Raw genomic sequence first — 24,344 nt, forward strand, 5'->3', positions numbered from 1 at the left:
GCATCATAGTGTATAATACATTGAAATCATCGGCTCAGTGTGCTGCAGCAGTCAAAAAAGCAAACAGAATGCTACAAATTATTAGGAAGGGAATGGTGAATAAAAAAGAAAATGACATAATGCCTCTGTATTGCTCCATGGTGAGACTGCACCTTGAATACTGTGTGCAATTCTGGTTGCCACATCTCAAAAAAGATATAGTTGCACTAGAGAAGGTACAGAGAAGGGCGACCAAAATGATAAAGAGGATGGAACAGTCCCCTATGAGGAATGACTAAAGAGGTTAGGGCTGTTCAGCGTGGAGGTGGGTTATGATAGAGGTCTATAAAATTATGAGAGGACTAGAATGGGTATATGACAATAGGTTATTTACTCTTTCAGATAATAGAAGGACTAGGGCACACACTTCAGGAAGTTAGCAAGTAGCACATTTAAAACAAATCAAATACAATAATTTTTCACTCAATGCACAATTAAGCTCTGGAATTCATTGCTGAAGGATGTGGTTAGGGCAGTTAGTATAGCTGGGTTTAAAAAAGGTTTGAATAAGTACCTGGAGAAGTCCATACAATGCAATCAAGTCGACTTAGGGAATAGCACTGCTATTACTGGCATTAGTAGCATGGGATCTATTTAATGTTTGGGTACTTGCCAGGTACTTGTAACCTGGATTGGCCACTGTTGGAAACAGGATCTTGGGTTTGATGGATCTTCGCTTTGACCTAATATGGCAAATTCTTGTGTTCTTTTGTTCTTATATTGGCTGCAAGACATGGGCCCATCATTGGAATGGGGATTGGCATCTGCGGATGTCTGCCAAACACAATTCGAAATGGAAAGACTCCCAAGGAGCTTCCCACATGGTTGTTGTGGCATAATCAGAGGCGCGGCCATAGCTGAGGTTTTGGGTGGGCCCAAGGTTAACAAGTGTGGGCTGTAAGCATACAGGTCTGAACCCTACTAGTTGTACTCTTATTGATAAATAATGCCTTAGCATGCATCTTACAATGGGTTCCTAAGTAGTCTACAAAAGCCCTTATGCATCATGAGTGAAACATTTTAGAATATTTTAACTCTTCAAGCACTTATCAACATTAAAATTTCCTTATTAATCTGATTTAATTTTTTATATTTATTGCAATTAATGACATAAACAAGAATAGGTAAAAAGCAAAGAACACATAAACATCAGATCCAATCAATTATGTCATAAAACAAATATCAATGTATTTTTTCTAGAATCCACTTTCCAGATAGGCAAAGATCACCATATCTACAATAAAATAGCAATAATCATTAGAATGGGTGCAGAGTAAAACTACAGACAGTTCATATTACAACCCAACATGAAGAAAGCTATAGTCAAATTCTGGAGTCACCTCAGCAAAAAAAAAAAGACTCCCTCCATTGCTAAACATTTTGTAAACTAACTCAAACCCCTGCAAAAAAAAAAAAAAAAAGGCACCTAGAACCTTGCTATACCATATCATGACAACACCGACTCTCGGGACTCAAATAACAGCAACGTTATGAAAAAGAAGCAATGCAAATACTACTCCAGGCCCTAGCACATTAATATATCACCTACAGGAATAACAGAACAAGCCAGACTGCTACAAATCTCTACAGAAGAACTATATGCTTGCAGCAATACTATACTTCAGACACACACAGGCAGAGCACAGACAGACCCTTAACTAATACAGAAATAAGGGACTACAATTTAGAAATAGAAACATGCAAACAAAACCAAAATAGCTTGAGAAACCAGACTCTGAACAGTGGAACTTTAAAGAGCAAAATACAAAATTATAAGACATGCACATATCCAAAGATGGCATATTCCAATTGCTAAAATCTCCAATTAATTTTTTTTTTACCTTTGTTGTCTGATCTTTTTATTTTTCTAATCAGTTGGTCCAGGACTCTTTTTTCCACTTCCTAATTCTTTCTCCAGGGTCACTCTTCTCTGTTTCTTCTCTCTTCTATCTACTTCCCTTCCTCTCTCTCTCACACACATACAAAGGCTCATGCTTTCTCTCACAGACTCCCTTAAACACACAATCTCTCACTCTCACATATTCTACCACACATACAAGCTCTCACTCACACACTCAGGCTCCCATTCTTATACACACACACACACACACACACAAACACCCACACTTAGGCTCCCATTCTTTCACACACAAACACCCACACCCTGGCTCCCATTCTTTCACACACAGGCTCCCATTCTCATACACACGTCCAGGCTCCCACTCCATACTCATACCCAGGCTCCCATTCTCATACACAAGCACCTACACTCAACTCCCATTCTCACGCACAAATACCTACACTCAGGCTCCCATTCTCACACGCATGCACTGGGGCCGCAGGAATGGGTTCCCACCATGGCTTTCCTCTAGCGGGCCTTCTTCAAGACACTCCGTACCCAGGTAATATACGTTCTATGTAGGATCTTAAACTGGATTTCCCTCATAGTGCCACAGAGGAACTTACGATCTGCTGACAAGGGTCTTCTATCAGTTCCCACCATTAGATCTGCCAAGTTAAGCCATGTAAGGGAGCGTGCTTTATCTATTGCGGGGACAAAACTTTGGAACTCCTTACCAACATCTTTAAGATTGGCTACAGAAAAGAAATAATTTAAATCTGAACTAAAGACCTGGTTATTTAAATGTGCTTTTACGGAGTGTGAAAATACAGATAAGAATGTTAATAAGAATTCGAGATGCAACAAATGAGTAGAAAACAGCGTGGCTACCAAAATTTTTACTAGTTTTTGGTTTTATGATTGCTTTATTATATATTCTTGTATTTAATGTTTTATTATGCTCTTATGTTGACTAGGTTTTATGAGTTTTATTTCATCTCTTTTAACAGCTAATTTATTTTCTTATCCTGCATAGTTTTAGCTGTTAACTATTTTATGAATTATTGTATTTTCTTGCATTATTGTAATTTTTGTAAACCGGTGTGATGGTTCGTCTGATACATCGGTATATAAACAATAAACTAAACTAAACTAAAAAACAAGATAATGTCTAATATTCAGCAGAAAGCACAGGATAGCAAATCCAAGGAGACTTCAATGCCAAGAACCACACTCCATTTTTCAGCTAAGCGAGTCATATGGGGAGTAGGTAAAGCTGAGATGAGCTGCCTCGACCAAATAGCTATTTTGTTAAATTTGGGCAGAGTCTACAAAAAACTCTCTTCAACATCCGTGGATACAATAAAAAAGATATTGTTCTTAGAGATGCTAAGACAATAATGCTGAACTTGTAGATAGGCCAAAAAAAATGTTGTTTTGGTATATCCCGATCCTCCAGCAACTGCTAAAAAAAATATAAGCAGGAGGAATCAGAGTCAACCAAATGAGCCAGATTACGAATCCCCTTTGAAACCCATCCCCGAAAGATAAGGCCACTCAGTCTGAGTAAAAAATCTGGGTTGCCAGTCAATATCAAAAAGGGTGAGACAGACACGCTGCGAGCTGTACAACAGATTTCTCCTGTGAGTAGGGTGTATTTATTTCCTGGTGCTAAATGGGAAAACTATAACCATTAGTTTCTATGGATAGTTTGGATGTGACAGGTCTTCTGGGAGCATCTGTAGAAAATTTTGCTGGGACTGGAACATTGATTGTGGGTTTTGCTCTACAGATGGATAGGGATCTTGTTTTGAAACTATTTTCAGAACAGATTTACTACTTTTTGTGGAGTGAGGGTAAATGTTTGCTCTGATTTGTCAAGATCTACCTAGGCAAAAAGCAAGACATTTCTTCACTTGAAGTCTCAGGTTGTAGCAAGAGAAGCTACCTTTTTTCTTAAAATTCCCCTGTAAATATATTATCAAGGGAATAAGTTTGTCTTTTATGATATGTTAAATCTTGAAAAGTTTCTTAGGGACAGAGTTCCTTATACTCTCCTTAATCACCGACTGTTCTACATCCAATTGTGGATTATGTGTTCCGTCCTGGATACTTTTTTTAATTTTTTCTGATTAATATAAATGTTTCTTATATATTGTCTTGTAACTCTCTTGGATCCCTCCTCAGGTGTGCGGGCCCAGCATTCCCTCATTTAAAAGGCCAGCGGTGGGAAAGCCCTGGGGGCATTAGATGATGACATGACCTATTCAGGCCTATATAAGACCAGCGCTGAAATGTTCTCACTGTCTCAGCAACAGGTCCCACTGCTTTGCAGTAGAGCATGTTGCCTCCCATCTTAGTCTTGACTTCAGGCCTCGTCTTGGTGTTGACTTCAATCCTTGTTCAGCCTTATCCTTGGGCTTGTCCAGTTCATCTTCACTCTTGGTTAAGGAGTCTCCTGCCTTGTTCCCGCTGCTAATTTCTGTTAGCATTTTCCGTACGGAAAACGATTCGCGGCAGGAGATCGTTTTCCGGACCCCCGCTGGACCCCCAGGGACTTTTGGCCAGCTTGGGGGGGCCTCCTGACCCCCACAAGACTTGCCAAAAGTCCAGCGGGGGTCCGGAACGACCTCCTGCAGTCGAATCGTGTTCGTCTATGGCCGCCGCCATTTTGAAAAATGGCGCCGGCTGAAGACAACACAATTCAATTGCAGGAGGCCGTTCCGGACCGCTGCCGTTCCGGACCGCCGCTGGACCCCCAGGTAATTTAAGGCATTTGGGGGGGGTTCGGGAGGGTGGGGGATTTAATTTAAAGGGTCGGAGGTGGGTTTTAGGGGGTTTTAGTGTGCCGGCTCACGATTTTCACGATACTTCAAACACCCAAACGGCAACAATACTATTCCCTCCCCCTCCCAGCTGAAATCAATCGTTAAGACGATCGAGGACACGATTCACATCTCTAGTATACATTCACTGCTATCATCTTCTCCATCTCAAATGGAATTTCTATCCATAAAGATTCCACAGAGCAATAAGTTTCATGTATTCCAACCCTCTACTCTTAGTTTCTATACTTTTAGCATGTACATACAGACAATTTAGAGTATAATTTTTATTTTTATTCAGAACTATGAGGGTAACTTTAAAAGGTCCGCATGGGCGACAATGTGCATGCCGTTCCTGGTGCACACACATGGACACGCCGATTTTATAAGATGTGTGTGTCGACATGCTCACGTTATAAAATCCACTATCCGCGCGCACGTGCGCACCCGATTTTATACTGGCACGCGAATGCCAACTCGTGCGTGTAAGGGGAATCAATATTACGTAAAAACAAAACCCCATCCTTAAAAATTGTCATAAAAATATATTTAAATAATAAACCAATCAACCTACCCACATAGCAGATGAGGGCCATAGAAGCATGCAAGGCGAGATCAGGGCCACTGCAGGGCTTGTAAGCTTGCACTGGCTCACGGGCCCCGTGCTGACGTTCGTTATTCATGCTGCTGCTGCTGCTTGCAGATCACCACTGGGCTTGGGACCAGCCATGAGGAGAGGGCAGGGCTGAACCTACCCAAGAAAAACATTGCCCCTGTCCTCACCCTGCCTTTTCTGCCGCTGACCTTGGCCAGGGGAATGTTTGGAGGAGAGACTATTTAAAGTAAGGGATCAGATGCAGGAGGGGTTAGAGGGGAGATCAGATGGAAAGCAACTGGCTGTGGAGGGTGAGAAATGGGGAATGGGAAAAATATCAATCAAGAGATGTAAGAGAGAAGCCGGGGGATGAAAGAGAAGGGCTGGAGGGGAGCAGATCAGAAAGAGAAAATGGAGGAGGAATATGGCACAGGGAAAGAAGGAGGGTATGACAAAGAAGGGCTTGGAGATGAGAAAATCAGTGGAGGGGATGCAAAAAAACGACTAGAGGGGAGATAAGGTGAGGGAGGAGAGAGGAACTGGGCGATGTGAAAGGGGTTTAGCAGGTGGGATGGAGGTTGAGAAAGGGGGATCCACTGGAAGGCGAGAAAATTAAGAGAGGAGGTTTTCTGGAGGAGCGTGAAGATTGAGAGAAAGGACTGAATGACGAGAGAGGGGATCAGTTGGAATCTGGTAGGAGCGATTGCTAGAGAAGGACTGCACCCCTGTCAATTTCTTTTGGTCATCCTCTGGGGTCATGTGAATTTTCATGGAGTCACACTGGCTAGAAGTTTGGCAAGCCCTACTCTATACCAGCGGAGGCCAACTCCAGTCCTCAAGAGCCACAAACAGGTCAGGCTGTCAGGATCTCCATAATGAAAGAGAGAGATCTGCATGCACTGACTCCGCTGAGGACTGGAGTTGACCATCTCTGCTCTATACCTTTAACACTTAATTATGTTGTTTTAGAGCGCACACTGGTCTAATGCCGTAGATGACAAGTACAGGAAGTGGTTTCATCCTAGAGAATACAACTGGGCTTATTTCTGTAAACTATCAACACAACTGATAAATGTCTCCGCAGAATAAGACAGGATGTACTACACTTTCTAGATAGTCTGACAGGAATTTTTAGGGGTGTCTTATGCTTTACTGGACCGGCATGCACATTGTACATAGAGATTATTCTCACTAGCTTTCAAGACCAGTCAAAGCTTGTCTTCGTCAGGAGTTATATCACTTAAATTCACTTATTTAAGCAGTAAAATGGAGCCCCATTAGAAATTATGATATTCAATTGTTGTTAAAGAGATAAGACTCACAATATGTCTCCTCCAAGCCCTCTGTATTATTCTGGCAGCGGTCTCCTCTTTTGCTTTCTTCAGATTTGTGAGGTATTCTGTATCATCCATCTCTTTTTCCAATGGGATTCTCAAAGGCCTGCAGCAATAACATAAGCAGTTCTGCTAATGAAATCTTGTTAGATACATTTTTACTTTATTTTATTTTTGGCCCAGCAGTTTCCTCCTGCTTTTTTGGGCTCCCATTTCAATCAGAACCAGTCTTCATTGGGCTATGGCACCATAAGCCTTCATTCTCAAGGACCTGGGTTCTTACCCCCCCTCTCTATTTTCTATCCCCCACCAACTCACTTAGTCAAATCATTGCAGTAACAGTCCTGGCCTGGGGGCCATGCGCCAGGGCTCCCTCCGCAACCCTGCAGTCATGGGCTACAAGTCTGGCCAGTAGGTGGCACCATCACACAATAGCTAGGACTCCGTCTCGCTGGCCTTCTCCCAGTTTGCTTGATAAGCTGACCTAACCCTGCCACCAGGAACTTACCATGGAGAGCAACTAAAAGCTGCTAGACTCTGTATTTCTGGGTCACTCGTAGATACTGCAATCAGTCTGCTTTGTTACTTAACTACGAGTTGCCGTCCTCACCACTCGGCTGGAGGTCTATTGTTATGTTTCTGTTTTTCACTTATACTATATGTTAAGTTACATTAGTTCTGGTTCTGTCTGTCAAAGTGTGACTTATACTTTGTGGCAAGTTAAATTAATTATTCTGTACTGTTGGTCATGCTCGAGCATCTGCTCTGATACTGACCTGTTCAGCTATCCTAATTTATAATAATCTGCTTTGAGTCCAGTCCAGATAAAAGCGGAATATCAAATGTTTGGAAATAGATAAACACTGCCTCTGCACTGCAGCATCCACACCCCCAGATGGCCCCGGGAATGGAAGACCTTTCCTGGCAACGAAACCCAGGTCTTCCGCTTGGCAGTATACAGTTCTGCCGGCGGGCAGGCCCTTAGCTTATATCTTTTTAAAAATATATTATAGCAGTATTTCCCAACCCTCTCCTGGAGGCACACCTATCCAGTCAAGTTTACAGGATCGCTACAATGAATATACATGAGACAGATTTGCATATTTTGGAGAGCCAGTGTATGCAAATCTATCTCATGCATATTCTGAAAAACAGATCGGATAGCTGTGCCTCTAGTCATTCTCAACCCAGTCCTCGGGACACGCCTAGCCAGTCTGGTTGTCAGGCTATCTGTAATGAATATGCATGAGAGAGATTTGCATACAATGGCTCCACTGAATGCAGATCTCTCTCATACATATTCATGGTGGATAGCCTGAAAACCTGATTGGCTAGGTGTGTTCCGAGGACTGGGTTGAGAACCCCTGTTATAGGAACACATAAATCAAAAACACCTATATCACCCAAACTTTTTTGTACTCTTTTAGCCTGTAGTATAGAACAATCAGAATAATGAATAGATCCTTTCTGTTTTTCACTTATTTAATTTGTTCAAAAGGTGGATAAGCTAAACTGAAGTGCTTACTGTGGATGCATAGTTCTCAAGATAGTTATATATTTGTACCGCAACAGAAAGGGAATACAGATGAACTAGTCAGACCTTGTGATCCTTATTTGTCATTATATTTTAAGGGCAATTTAAAAAACAAACAAACAACTTTTACCCAGGTAAATTGGCTGTCTGAAAATTTCTCTATTACATAAGAACATAAGAACAAAAATGCCATACTGGGTCAGACCAAGGGTCCATCAAGCCCAGCATCCTGTTTCCAACAGTGGCCAATCCAGGCCATAAGAACCTGGCAAGTACCCAAAAAAAGTCTATTCCATGTTACCATTGCTAATGGAAGTGGCTATTCTCTAAGTGAACTTAATAGCAGGTAATGGACTTCTACTCCAAGAACTTATCCAATCCTTTTTTAAACACAGCTATACTAACTGCACTAACCACATCCTCTGGCAACAAATTCCAGAGTTTAATTGTGCGTTGAGTAAAAAAGAACTTTCTCCGATTAGTTTTAAATGTGCCCCATGCTAACTTCATGGAGTGCCCCCTAGTCTTTCTACTATCCGAAAGAGTAAATAACCGATTCACATCTACCGTTCTAGACCTCTCATGATTTTAAACACCTCTATCATATCCCCCCTCAGTCGTCTCTTCTCCAAGCTGAAAAGTCCTAACCTCTTTAGTCTTTCCTCATAGGGGAGTTGTTCCATTCCCCTTATCATTTTGGTAGCCATTCTCTGTACCTTCTCCATCGCAATTATATCTTTTTTGAGATGCGGCGACCAGAATTGTACACAGTATTCAAGGTGCGGTCTCACCATGGAGCGATACATTCTTTCCCCAAAATCAGCCATGCTCACACTTTAAGCTAGAGACCACGGAGGCCGGCTCAGGGGCAGGGTTAAGGCAAGGGAGGCAACAGCATGGCTAGTTATCCATGTGAAAAGCAGGTGCAAGACTTGTGTGAGTGTTAGAAGAAATATAAAACCCTCGGGCAAAGGTAGAATATAAATCTAATAAAGAAATAAGTAAAAGTACCTGTGGACATTGCATGAGTGCGGGTGCTCTTCAAAACTGTCCCATTTATGTTTCTATGGGAGGTCTGTTTTTCCAGGGTAATGAAAATATGCACGTTAGCCATGCTTTTAGCCACACAAAATATCTCAAAAATATGTATTGCGGATATTCCCAAAACGAGACCTCTTTAGAGATGTGGCGTATGGAATTTGAGAGTAGCTGGACTAATCAAAGCAGAGTCAAGGGCTGCCGGTTTTAGTCCCTGCTGCAATACATTTTCTCACAGCTAGAGGGCGCTCTGCATTGTTGCAAGTTTAATAATTCTGCAGATTTTATTTTTATTTCAAAAAGTGATTGGTTGCTTTGGATTTCCTAAACAAGTTATGAGTTTTTGTTCCGCACCAAGAATCAGATTCAAATATTCAGAGCTGGTGTGTATAATATCACACGGGGAAAGTTTACAGACTGGGAAAAGTCCAAACAACTACTCTGACAGCAGAAAACTTGCAGGGGATTCAGAGGGTGGACAGAAACTGATTAAACTGGGATGTCATCTCCAATAAACAAACATTGTTAGATGTGTCTCTCAAGACTACCTCTAAAGACCACAGAAGGCGAGGGGGACATATATGAAGATAGTAGAGGGAAGATTTGGAAGGGAGAAATATTTGAAAGGCTACGAGCACAAATATTCATAGTTTGGGTAATAAAATTCCAGACTTGGAAGACCTAATGGCAGAGAGGCAGATCTAGATATTGTAGTTATCCATGAACATGATGCACTGTTTCCCATGCTTGGGATATATCCATACCCGGCTATAACTTTTCAAGAGGGACAGAGGAGGAAGACAAGTAGCATTTTACAAAAAGAAATTCCAGCCAGAGCTAATGGAGCCTATTTTCTGAAATGTGCACATCTGCACTCGGCACATAGGCACGAATCTATGAAAGACATCCCTTTCAGAATCCTTATGTCGCCCCTGCCATGTCCTGAAAATTTGGTGTGGATAGAACACCACACAAAAGTTATTAAGGGTACACACACAGGCAGAGCAATCTCATACACTTTATTTTCCTTCAGAAAGTAGGCTAAAAATAATATTAAAATAGCAGAAATGCAAGGGGTATGGGAGAACAAGGCGCGCTGTGGGTTTTCTTGGACAGGAGAGATGGAACTTCCATACTGTCATGATCTACTAACCTCCGGCGCAGATGGAAGAATTGGATAGCAATCTGCTCAATGACATACTGTGCATATGGCTGAAGTGAAAGGAGAGGTGTTGGTGGTGGGAGATTTTAATCTGCCAGATGTGGCCTGGAGAATCACATCTGTAGAATCAGTTAGATACAGAAAGATCCTGGACTCCCTTTGAGGAGGCTCTTCTCAGGCAGATGGTAATGGAAGCCACAGGGGAAGGGGTAATACTGTTCCTTGTGCTTAGAAATAGAGAGAGTGTTTTTAATGTCCAGACGGGGGTCCCAGCAATGACTTGTGATCATCAGATGGAATGATTTATTATAAAAGCCACCGCAGAGAAGGGTCATATCAAAATGAAAGTCCTGGACTTCAGGAGTATCAACTGTGAATTCAATATTCAAAGGCTTTGCCTGACTAATTTTTGAAGTTAGCCAGACAAAATTCAAGATTTGAATATTTACCCTCCCCCCCCCCCCCTCATCAGATGTATAAATTGTGTGTGTACAGTTCGGGTTCTGGGCAAAACTTTAATTGATGTGTGAAGCTGTTGAGCACTGTCCAGCTAAAGTTACACACATAAGTCTGGTTGGAAAAATACCTGAGTTTTGCGCATATACTCATATCCAGGTCTATTCAGCAGCAGACTTATCCGGTGAGTCCTGCTGAGTATTCAGATACAGTTACATGCATAACTTTACCTGGTTAACTTACCCGCTCACTAGCTCCCTGAATATGTTTTGTTAAAGTAGGGATACACCTTAAGGAAATGTTAAAGGCTGGGAAATACTTTCTGAAGTAGAACAACAGTGGGCTAAACTGAAAAGAGCCATTGTAAGGACAACAAATCTTCACGTTAGGAAAGTAAGAGAATAAAAGAGACCAGTCTAGTTTTCCAAAGAGGTGACTGAAAAAGCAGCAGCTTTAAAAGAATAGCCTTCCAAAAGCACCTGGGATCTTTGAAGGAGGAGCACGGGGGAAAAAACTCTGGTAAAGCTCAAAGAAGCAAGGAAGGCAGTCAGGATGGCAATGGTAACATGGAATAGACTTAGTTTTTGGGTACTTGCCAGATTCTTATGGCCTGGATTGGCCACTGTTGGAGACAGGATGCTGGGCTTGATGGACCCTTGGTCTGATCCAGTATGGCATGCTCTTCTTCTTCTGTTCTTCTGTTTACGTGAGGTGACAAGACTTTTTTTCACAGAGGTCAGTGAAAGGAGGAAGGGCAGAAATGAGCCTGTAAGGCTAGAGGAAAAAAGGAGATCTGCTCGGATACTTTTGTTCAATATGCACTGAAAAAAGGGCTGTTGGCAGGGGTACATATAGGAGTGGGGTAGATGCACACTGTTCACAGAAGAGAGGAAGTGTGTTGGAACTGGCAGAACTCAAAGCAGACAAAGCTAAGGGCCAGAATAGGATAGGATACTTCCTGGGATCTTAGGAGTGCTCAGAGATTCTTTGTTCAACAGATCCTTGGAGACAGAAGTTGTTTGGCTGGATTGGAGAAAGGTGGATGCATACAAAAGAGGTAATGGAGAAGAGTTTAGAAATTGCAGGCTGCTTAGTAATATCTCTATGGTAAACTAATGGAGATCCTATTGAAGGAAAGGATGGAGATGTATCTAGAATTCAGCAGATTGCAGGATCCATGACAGCGTGGTTTAACCAGAGGGAGATGATCAAAGAAATTGATAAGATTTGTTTAAAACTGAGTGACTAGTGAGAATTAGATCAAGGGCATGCACTGGGTGTGATATTCTTAGATTTTAGCAAAGCTTTTTACGCTGTCCTGTATAGCAGGCTCACAAATAAGCTGAGCAGCCTAGGCACGAGCCCTAAGGTGGTGGACTGAAGCTTGATCAGTGAAGCACCTCAATGATCACTGTTAGGTGGAGATAAAAACAGTAACAAGTTCAAGAGTGAAGTTCTTAGCCAGATAAGTTCTCCAGCTAACTCTGAATATTAACCAGTTAACTTATCTGCCTAAATGAGGTCATGCCGGAGAGAGTCCTGAGCTTAGCCACATAAGTTTATATGGCTAACTAGAACTTTATTTGCATATATTCAGTGGAGCCCCTAATCAGCAGTGCTCTGCTGAATATCCCAGACAAATAATCTGGTTAATTGCAATTGGATAACTTGTCCACCTGCTGAATATGTATGGCATATGTAAAACATTTTCATTAGTGAGTAAGATTACTAAATTTGTTATCATTAAAAACAAAGGGGCAATTTTTCAAAGGATCTAAGTTCCTAACTTCTAGATTTAGGCTCTTAAATTGACCCATTTGAACATTTATTAGGGCTGGGTTCCTAAAATTAGAGATCCTAGTTCAATAGACTTCTAAATTTAGGAGCCTAAAATGTTGTGGCTACAGGGGTGGATTTAAAGTAGGGAAACAAAGTTAAGAGCTTGGTTTGGATTTTCAGAACTAGTCATCTAATTTAGAGTCCTAAATTTAGGTAGATAAATAGCCTCCTAAATTTAGGATTTTTAAGTTTTAGGGTCCTAAATTTATGTGAATTTTCAGCCGAAAACTTAGAACATAAGAACATAAGCAATTGCCATACTGGGTCAGACCAAGGGTCCATCAAGCCCAGCATCCTGTTTCCAACAGTGGCCAAGCCAGGCTACAAGCACCTGGCAAATACCCAAACAGTAAATAAATCCCTTGCGACTTATGCCAGTAATAAACAGTCCCTATTCCCTAAGTCAACCTGATTAATAACAGTTTATGGACTTCTCTTCCAGGAACTTGTCCAAACCTTTTTTTAAATCCAGCTATGCTAACTGCCCTAATCGCTTCCTCTGGCAATGCATTCCAGAGTTTATTTGTGCATTGAGTGAAAAAGAATTTTCTCTGATTTGTTTTAAATGTGCTACTTGCTAACTTCATGGCGTGCCCCCTAGTCCTTGTATTATCTGAAAGAGTAAATAACTTAGTCACATTTACCTGTTGCAGTCCTCTCATGATTTTATAGTTATTTATCATATTCCCGTTCAGCCATCTCTTCTCCAAGCTGAACAGCAAAAACTTCATAGGAGAGCTGTTCCATCCCCTTTATCATTTTGGTCACCTTTCTCTGTACCTTTTCCAGTGCAACTATATCTTTTTTGAGATGCAGCGACCAGAATTGCACACAGTATCCAAGTGCAGTCTCACCATAGAGTAATACAAAGGTATTATGACATTCTCTGTTTTATTCACCATTTCCTTCCTAATAATACTAACATAGGGCCAGATTTTCAAAGGGGTACACGCGTAAGATACGCACGTACCCTCCGAAAACCTGCCCGAAGTTCCCCCTGCGCGCGCCGAACCTATGTCGTCGAGTAGGATCGGCGGCGTGCACAAGCCCCAGAACACGCATAAGTCCCGGGGCTTTCCTGGGGGGCGTGTCACGGCGCGTCATTTGGAGGCAGGGCCATGGGTGTGGTTCCGGCCCGGGGGCATGGCCGAGGCCTGGGAATCGCGCGCCGGCAGCCAGCCCGGCGCGTGCAAGTTAAGTCTGCCTCGGGCAGGCGTAACTTGTGCAACAAAGGTAGGGGGAGTTTAGGTAGGGCTGGGGGGGTGGGTTAGGTAGGGGAAGGGAGGGGAAGGTGTGGGGGGGGTGGAAGGAAAGTTCCCTCCGAGGCCACTCTGATTTTGGCGCGGTCTCTGAGGGAACGGAGGCAGGCTGCACGACTCGGCGCGCGCAGGCTGCCGATTTTGCACAGCCTTGCGCGCGCCAATCCCGGATTTTAACAGATACGCGCAGCTATGCGCATATCTATTAAAATCCCGCGTACTCTTGTTTGCGCCTGCTGCATGAAGAAAAGTACGCGTGTGCGCAAACTTGTAAAATCTACCCCATACCGTTTGCTTTCTCGACTGCTGCAACACACTGAGCCAATAATTTTGATGATGCCTAGCTTTTTTTCCTGGGTGGTAACTTCTAATATGGAACTTATCATCATGCAACTATAGCGTGGGTTTCTTTTCCCTTTGTGCATCACTTTGCACTTGTTCACATTAAATTTCATCTGCCTTCTAGTCTTGCAAGGTCTTTCAGCAATTTATCAGAATCTGCTTGTGATTTAACAATTCTGAATAATTTTGTATCATCTGCAACTCTGATCACATTACTCGTTGTTTCCCTTTCCAAATCATGTTTAAATATATTAAAAAGCACCTGTCCCAGTACAGATCCCTAAGGCACTCAGTACCTTTCTCAACTGAGAAAACTGACCATTTAATCCTACTCTCTGTTCCTTATCTTTTAACCAGTTTACAATCCACAAAAGGACATTGCTTCCTATCCCATGACTTTTTAATTTTCTTAAAGTTCCATATGAGAGACTCCTATCAAATGCCTTCTGAAAATCAAAATACACCCCTTTAAAAAATGTAGCAGATTTGTGAGACAAATTGGGTCAATGCTGGTTGTGTCCCATTAAACCATGTCTACCTGTATGTTCTGTGATTTAGTTCTTTAGAATCGTTTCCATGATTTTTCCTGGCACTGAAGTCAGGCTCACTGAAGTCAGGCTCACTGGTCTATAGTTTCCCAGATCATCCATGGAGCCCTTTTTAAATATCAAGGTTACATTTACCACCCTCCAGGCTTCAGGTACAATGGACAGTTTTAATGATAGGTTAAAATTACTAGTAATAGATCTGAAATTTCATTTTGTAGTTCTTTCATAACTCTGGGATATATACCATCTGCTCTGGGTGATTTGCTACTCTTCATTTTGTCAATTTGTACTACTACATCTTCCAGGTTCACCATGATTTGGTTTAGTTCATCTGACTTATCACTCTTGAAAAGTGTTTCAGGAACGGCTCCTAAATTTGGCTGAAAATAGGTTCCTAACTTAGACTTAGATTTATCATTTTGCTATAAACATAGCAAAAATAGTGCCCGTGATTTTATAAAAAGGGGTGTGGTTAGGATTGTTTTTGAGATACTGCATGTTAAATTTATTATACCTGTGATGTTTTCACATTGCAAGCTGAGAGAGAGAGAGAGAGAGAGAGAGAGAGAGAGAGAGAGAGAGAGAGAGAGAGAGAGAGAGAGAGAGAGAGAGAGAGAGAGAGAGAGAGAGAGAGAGAGAGAGAGAGAGAGACTTTATAAGGTTCTCATATAAGTAAAGTAAACTATACCACTGTAGACAGGGCAACTTATAACTTGAGGTGAGTTTTTGGTGGTGGACTAGGTTTTGGGGGAAGTTTTACATGCAGTCAGAGGTACGAACAGCACAGTACACATCAATGAAGATTTGATGTGATTTGGAGTGAGGAAAGGTACACAAAGATGAGATTTGTACAATGTACTCCTGGCCTAGTTTGATGCACTCTCTACCTAGCTGCTATCAAGCTAGGTCAAGAGTACATTGTACAAATCTCATCTTTGTGTACCTTTCCTCACTCCAAATCACATCAAATCTTCACTGATGTGTACTGTGCTGTTCGTACCTCTGACTGTGCAAGTAAAACTGCCCCCCAAAACCCAGGCCACCACCAAAACCTCACCCCAAGTTACTAGTTGCCCCTTCTACAGTGGTATAAAAAGTTGACTAATATGTGGGCTTCCCTAGAGGCTCTCTACCGCCCCCCCCCCCCCCAAAAATCAGATTTGTGCTAAAAATCCCATTTCAGGCATAATGTCAGGAAAAAAGGTGTAGTTAAAACAGGTTTTATACAACACTAAGCACCCCTCATTTTAATTTACTCTGCCCTAACTCCTCCCATTTTGGAAACATTTTAAAATTTGCATACGCATCTTGTGATGCGTTATTTATCGCAGGTGTTAGGGCCCTAACATGATTTGATAAATAACCCTGTTAGGGACTTAAACTTCAATCCTAAATTTAAGAGCACAACTATTTTTTGCATATTGGCCTCACAAATGTCTTTCTTTGAACTCTAAATTTTCTACCATTCCAGAGGAAATGTGTGTACATATTTGATAAGAAAAAGTTTAATGTATTTCAATCTGGGGATTACAGCTTTTTTTTTTTTTGGCTTGGCAGTTTCCTTTTGCTCATCTGTGCTTCCAGCTCACTTGAAACCGGGATAGGATCTGGTGCCATAAGCCTTCATGAAAACCATACATAATTAAACCCTGCAGAAGCTTACAGATCTATGGGTGCTTTGGAAATTCATGCTGGTGCTCACATCGGGTGTATTATTACTATTATTACTATTATTATTGTTGTATATTGTCCTCGTTACCTCCCGTTCATTATAGTTCCTATCGTATTTCGCACTGCTGCACTATCCTTTCCAGCTGCTCTCGCCCCTTCCACCCGCTCCCCCTCTTCCCCTACCGTGTTCATTGTATTTTCTGCCTTTCCAAGTTGTTTGTAAACCGGCCTGATGTGCTCCATGAATGTCGGTATATTAAAAGTGTTAAATAAATAAATAAATTTATTGGATTTGATTGACCGCCATTCCATTCAATACCATCATAACTGTTTACAATAAAAGCATATTAACAATAAACAATATATGTCACATAAAATCATACAAAATACAATTAGGATAAACAAATAAAACAAGTAATACACTTACCATAAAAAAATACAACAGAAGAAATAGAATCAAACAGGACCATTCAATTTAGTGATCATAAGATTAAAATGCTACTAGAGCTCACAAGTTTAGGAGTATAGAGGACCAGCGAATTTTACACCTTCTCTGAAGCAACTGCAAAGTAAGTCCCAAAATGAATTCCTCACTCGCACCTTTTCTGTACCCGACCGTGCCCCCAGCATTGCCCACTTTTGTCTCAGCTGACACCACTTGCGCTCTCATCTAGCATTTGTACTTTAGCCACAGTCATGGGGTAGGGGCAATTTTCCAGCTCTATTTTACACTGGAAAACAGGTTTACGTCCAGAAATCCTTAGGATTATTGTCCCCCGAAATGTGAAAAATGAATTGGTTTTACCAATGCAGCTGTCAAACTACCCCATCTTCTCAAAGGTATAAAGAACAGAGCAATATCCAGGGACTTTAAATTTTTGTTCTAGTAAAATGGTACCAGAAATGCCTCCTTTTTATTTACCTTTGTACTTAACATAGATCCCCCTTATAATTATTATACATTAGAAACCCCCCCAGAAACCCTCTCATTCAATGAACCTGCACAGTTAGGGAGCAGCACAAGTTTTGCTTAATGCATACAGTTGCCATGAAGCAAAAGCTTGTGCAAACCACTGGACGGGTTTGAGTCCTGTATTGCGCTTTCTGTGACAATTAAAGCAATTGTTGGGCCATTCTGAATTTCAATTGGTAGTTCAAGCCTTGGAGTTACCATAAGAACATAAGAACATGCCATACTGGGTCAGACCAAGGGTCCATCAAGCCCGGCATCCTGTTTCCAACAGTGGCCAATCCAGGCCATAAGAACCTGGCAAGTACCCAAAAACTAAGTCTATTCCATGTTACCGTTGCTAGTAATAGCAGTGGCTATTTTCTAAGACAATTAATTAATAGCAGGTAATGGACTTCTCCTCCAAGAATTTGGAGGAGAAATCCATTATTGCTGCAATTCTGCTGCAATTATTGCTGCAATTCTGCTCTGATTGGCTTGTCAGCATCCATCCTGCAGGCTTTCCAGATTCTTCAGAATTCTACTGCATATTTCATCTGGGGTTCACCCCTATAGTGAAGAAATTAGACTGGCTGCCTGTTAAATGGAGGATCAGATACAAGGTTGTTAACTTGGTTCCTAAGATGCTTAATGAACTCTCCCTTCCCTGGATGAATGCAGCTTTGAATGCCTATAGTCCTACATAAACCTTACAGTCGTCACATAGGGGCCTATTGGATGTCCCACCGGTTCTGCAGGCTCAGAAATCTGCGAATCAGCAGAGGACTTTGTAGGTAAAAATTTCTGAAAAAATGTTAGACGTTTTTCTTTCAAGAGGCGTTTGTTGAATGAGATGGGGCATGTGTTCTTTGGGCCTAGATTTTAAGATTATGATTAGGTTTTAGTACTGTGTTGAGTGTATATCTAGTTTGCACTGTTTTATATATTATGCATGTTTTTATTTGGGAGCCACTTAGAGTTGTGGCCAGGCAGCATATAAATCCTTGAAAGAAAGAATTCCAGGTTAGAGCTACTCAAAAAGTGCTGCAGCGACTCTGCTGAGTCCTTCAATCCCGCCCATTGGCGTACAGGGTGTCATCGCCACCATCAAAACCTAAGAGCTCTGGCATTGGCTGTTGAAGGAAAAAAAAGATTTTTGGTTTACAGACACAGGTTAGGCAAGCACTGATATTTTTTTTAATAATGGATGTGATTACATCCCCCGTGGAAGGCAGTTCTTTACAATATGCTTAAAGTCATCATCATCATCATCATTATTTGTTTAAGACACACTTATCTGCTGAGGAGTTCAAAGCATCTGAACCAAATCTTGTTTATCCTATTTTGCTTTTATAATTTTTGGACTTTATTAAATGTCATGATTACTGGTTTTGAAAGCTGCTTGAGTCTCCGTGAGAAGAGCAGGATATGAATTGAAAATACCCATTATTCACTGTAGAAGGTCTAATCGCCCTTTTCAATGAATAAAATTCTAATATGCAACCATTTTGCAGAATGCTTTAATAGGTTCAAAGAATATGAAGAATTGTTTTCATGTCCCGCCAAGGCAAGAATGAGATTTAAAGATAGATTTGAAAACATCTATGTGAATTTCCCAATGCCAGGCTTGTGACAGGACAAGAAGACAGCTGCAAGTACATACCTGCAATATTAGCTAATATAGTTTACATTCAAAACATACATCTTAATTAAATGTAAACCAATTACGCCCCAGCCTCAGGGAGAAAAGGCTCGGCAAATTCACAGCAAAACAGAACTGCATCTGTCTAGACTCAGAACTTCCGCTCTTTATTCTGTAAATGAGATGCTACCCCTCATCTGCTATACAATTTCATGCCATTCACGATGCCTAGTTTAGTTTTCTAGGGACTTTCACTACTGATATAATACAGAACCTGGGCAGTGAAGTCACAAGGTGAGTGACTTTTAAGAGATTCACATAGAGGTAAAGGGTCCTGTGGTCCCAACTGGAGGGCATATTGAGGATGTCAGAGTAACGTGTTGAAAACCTGGCTATTTAGAATGGCCTTTGAATGACATGGTCATTTTAGCTTTATAGTTGGTAAGAGCTGTACCTGTTATTCTGATTTTTCACATGATTGGTTTGTTATGGTGTGTTGATTGATATTCACCAGCATGGATATATGCATAGTTGATACTTTGATTTTGGCTAATCTCCGAGGAACATAAGAACATAAGAAAATGCCATACTGGGTCAGACCAAGGGTCCATCAAGCCCAGCATCCTGTTTCCAACAGTGGCCAATCCAGGCCATAAGAACCTGGCAAGTACCCAAAAACTAAGTCTATTCCATGTAACCATTGCTAATGGAAGTGGCTATTCTCTAAGTGAACTTAATAGCAGGTAATGGACTTCTCCTCCAAGAACTTATCCAATCCTTTTTTAAACACAGCTATACTAACTGCACGAACCACATTCTCTGGCAACAAATTCCAGAGTTTAATTGTGCGTTGAGTAAAAAAGAACTTTCTCCGATTAGTTTTAAATGTGCCCCATGCTAACTTCATGGAGTGCCCCCTAGTCTTTCTACTATCCGAAAGAGTAAATGACCGATTCACATCTACCCGTTCTAGACCTCTCATGATTTTAAACACCTCTATCATATCCCCCCTCAGTCGTCTCTTCTCCAAGCTGAAAAGTCCTAACCTCTTTAGTCTTTCCTCATAGGGGAGTTGTTCCATTCCCCTTATCATTTTGGTAGCCCTTCTCTGTACCTTCTCCATCGCAATTATATCTTTTTTGAGATGCGGCGACCAGAATTGTACACAGTATTCAAGGTGCGGTCTCACCATGGAGCGATACAGAGGCATTATGACATTTTCCGTTTTATTCACCATTCCTTTTCTAATAATTCCCAACATTCTGTTTGCTTTTTTGACTGCCGCAGCACACTGCACCGACGATTTCAATGTGTTATCCACTATGACACCTAGATCTCTTTCTTGGGTTGTAGCACCTAATATGGAACCCAACATTGTGTAATTATAGCATGGGTTATTTTTCCCTATATGCATCACCTTGCACTTATCCACATTAAATTTCATCTGCCATTTGGATGCCCAATTTTCCAGTCTTACAAGGTCTTCCTGCAATTTATCACAATCTGCTTGTGATTTAACTACTCTGAACAATTTTGTGTCATCTGCAAATTTGATTATCTCACTCGTCGTATTTCTTTCCAGATCATTTATAAATATATTGAACAGTAAGGGTCCCAATACAGATCCCTGAGGCACTCCACTGTCCACTCCCTTCCACTGAGAAAATTGCGCATTTAATCCTACTCTCTGTTTCCTGTCTTTTAGCCAGTTTGCAATCCACGAAAGGACATCGCCACCTATCCCATGACTTTTTACTTTTCCTAGAAGCCTCTCATGAGGAACTTTGTCAAACGCCTTCTGAAAATCCAAGTATACTATATCTACCGGTTCACCTTTATCCACGTTTATTAACTCCTTCAAAAAAGTGAAGCAGATTTGTGAGGCAAGACTTGCCCTGAGTAAAGCCATGCTGACTTTGTTCCATTAAACCATGTCTTTCTATATGTTCTGTGATTTTGATGTTTAGAACACTTTCCACTATTTTTCCTGGCACTGAAGTCAGGCTAACCAGTCTGTAGTTTCCTGGATCGCCCCTGGAGCCCTTTTTAAATATTGGGGTTACATTTGCTATCCTCCAGTCTTCAGGTACAATGGATGATTTTAATGATAAGTTACAAATTTTTACTAATAGGTCTGAAATTTCATTTTTTAGTTCCTTCAGAACTCTGGGGTGTATACCATCCGGTCCAGGTGATTTACTACTCTTCAGTTTGTCAATCAGGCCTACCACATCTTCTAGGTTCACCGTGATTTGATTCAGTCCATCTGAATCATTACCCATGAAAACCTTCTCCATTACGGGTACCTCCCCAACATCCTCTTCAGTAAACACCGAAGCAAAGAAATCATTTAATCTTTCCGCGATGGCCTTATCTTCTCTAAGTGCCCCTTTAACCCCTCGATCATCTAACGGTCCAACTGACTCCCTCACAGGCAGCAAGGATCGGGTCCTCACAGACAGCAAGGTCCTCACAGACAGATCAGGTCCTCACAGACAGCAAGGATCGGGTCAGCTGGCTATCATTTAGAGCTGTTCATGGGTCTATGGCACCATGGCATTCTAGGAGAGGTTGACTTGCTAATATGAAGTATTCACATCAGGAGTCCAGCTAGTTAACATCTGGCAGATGGCATTTATCTGTGAGCAGGCAAATGCTCACTGTATTGTATTTATCTTGCCCCATTTTTATACTTGTGTTAATGTGGTTTTATATATAGAATATTGTATCCCATCTTGAATGTAGAATGTGGGTAAGAATTTGTTTTAAATAAAAATAAATAAATAGACAACCCATTTACTATGGCACTTCCTTCTAGGAGTGGCCACAGTGGTGCAGTCCTGGGTTGGATTAGAGCAGCCCAAGGATTTTTTATTCAGAAGGGTAGGAGCAGAGGGAGCGAGTTCAGTTTCTCACCTCTCTGCAGTGGCCTGGAGTTTGGGGAGGGATAAAACCTACCTATATCCCAATCTGCCCCACAGTTTTGGTAGAAAAAGAAGGCTGCACAGAGTTCCCTGTGGTGGTGCTTCTGACACCTTTCCAAAAGGAACTGATCCTTTTTTTTCCAGTGGATTGGAGCGCATCCTTGTTCTGAGGGAGTAAACCTCTCACCCTGGGCCTACCTTTCTATTAGGGATATGCCCGGCACCATTCTATTGTATGACAAATGGCTGGCAAGAGTAAGGGGATCACTCCTGCCCCCTGTGGGAAAATTACCATTTAAGTTATCTCAAGGGGGAAGTCTTGGAAGGGGCCTGCAGGGGACCGCAGGTTGTGTCATACAGATGAGGGCAAATTTTTAAAACAGCAGCCAGCGTTTGTTTTTGGTACCTGCTATTCTACAATAGGGTGCACTAAATCCAAACAAAAAAGGTTTGGATAAGTTCTTGGAGGAGAAGTCCATTAATGGCTATTAATCAAATTTACTTAGGGAATAGCCACTGCTATTAATTGCATCAGTAGCATGGGATCTTCTTGGTGTTTGGGTACTTACCAGGTTCTCGTGGCCTGGTTTTGGCCTCTGTTGGAAACGGGATGCTGGGCTTGATGGACCCTTGGTCTGACCCAGCATAGCAATTTCTTATGTTCTTATGAAATCAAGAAAGATGACGCAGGAAAAAACTGAAACTGACAGAGAAACAAAACAAAACTGAACAAGAACAAATTTCTCCTGCACACCCCTCCTTTCTAACTGGGGAACGATGTTACTCAAGGATCTCCACAGGAGAAATGACAAGTGACAAGGGCCTTTCTCGAGGTGACCAGATGTGTGAGAGGAGGGGAGGAATGAGCATCCTGTCCGGAGTTCCAGGAATCCATCCGCATCCGGGAGAAGAGGCGCAGGAGAAATTCAAGCATTGGAAGAGGCACATGCAACGTGGGTCCTTAGGAGGCAGGAAGCCCACCAACTGCCATGGGCAACTCAGCAGGGATCAGTAAGCCCTTGTACTTTTCTGCACCTGTAGTGGGACTTGCCAAACAAACACAATACAAACTGCCATTTTTCCATATTTCATTCCATTCAGTAAAAACTTAATTTTTGGAAAACCATATTTTTGTCCAGTCTTTTTTTTTGGTATTTCACCAGCAATACACCTTGGGCTCTGGAGGTAAATCTTTCCCCCCTTTTGGAGAATCCATATCATGGTTTAGAGAGTGAGCCAGTGACTCAGCCCTGGTACTGAGTGCACCCCAGCTTTAAAGTGTGCTCAAAGTGGGGGTCACATGAATTGCTGAGAAAACTGTAATTAGGAACATGTACAGATTGCCTGCTCCTCCCAGGAAGATATTTCAGAGCTTCAGTGATTTCCAGAAGAGACCCGTGGTATCCAAATATTACCTACATCTACCTACATGTCAAAGGGCAGTTCAAGCTATTGTTAAGAACAAAATTTCTAAAGATATGACTAAGACGTTATAATGATGAAGAGCTAGCATGGATTTAGCAAAGGGTGGTCATGCATTACTAATTTATAAAAATGATTAGAAGGTGTGACCAAGCATGTGAACACAGGGGAGCCTTCTGAGATAGTGTATTTTAAGTTTTAGAAGGCATTTGATAGAGTCCCCCACGAGAGACTCCTCAGGATCTAAAACATCATGGGACAGGAGGTGAAGTCTTGTTATATTCAAAGTAGTTAAAATCCAAGCAGACCTTAAACAATTGCAGAAGGTCTTTGCCATGATTGGAAATTTGGGCATCAAAACATCAGATGAAATTTTATGTGGACAACTGCAAAGTGATATACATAAGACTATTTTTCCTTAAATATAGGTACACAATGCTGGGTTCCATATTAGCAGTCACCACCCAGGAAAAGGATATTGGAGCTATTGTGGACAATATAGTGAAATTCTTCATGCAATGTGCTGCAGCAGTTAAAATAGCAAATAGGTTGTTAATAATTATTTGGAAAGGAATGGAACAAAACAGAGAATACGATAATGCTTTTGTATAGATTCATGGTGCAACTGCACTAGGATTACTGCATTCAGTTTTGCTCACCCTATCTCAAAAAAGATTCAGAGGATCTGGAAAAGTTACAGAGGAGGGCAACAAAAATGATAAAGGGAATGGAATGGCTCCCTCATGAAGAAAGGATAAACAGGTGAGGGTTCTTCAGCTTGGAGAAGAGACGACTGAGGCGGGATATGACAGAGGTTTATAAATCATGAACAAAGAAGAACAGGTAGCTAGGGAACTGTTATTGTATATCTGCAGAGCAAAAGACAGCTCTAGCAGACATAATGTGCACACACAGAACTGCAGCT

The 24,344-nt window shown here is 41.6% G+C and overlaps 1 protein-coding gene across 2 annotated transcripts in view; it reads right to left on the bottom strand.

Annotated features, from left to right (window-relative positions):
* Positions 1-24,344, bottom strand: part of C5H11orf65 (chromosome 5 C11orf65 homolog) — an 83,465-nt gene that overhangs the window by 41,915 nt on the left and 17,206 nt on the right. For both annotated transcript variants that reach the window (XM_029602468.1, XM_029602467.1), the window contains one exon: positions 6,622-6,739. In XM_029602468.1, coding sequence (XP_029458328.1) covers positions 6,622-6,711 — 90 coding nt within the window. In that variant the 5' untranslated portion in view covers positions 6,712-6,739. The remainder of the gene's footprint in view (positions 1-6,621; positions 6,740-24,344) is intronic.

The sequence above is a fragment of the Rhinatrema bivittatum genome, chromosome 5, assembly GCF_901001135.1.
Source record: "Rhinatrema bivittatum chromosome 5, aRhiBiv1.1, whole genome shotgun sequence".
In the NCBI taxonomy this organism is placed as follows: domain Eukaryota; kingdom Metazoa; phylum Chordata; class Amphibia; order Gymnophiona; family Rhinatrematidae; genus Rhinatrema; species Rhinatrema bivittatum.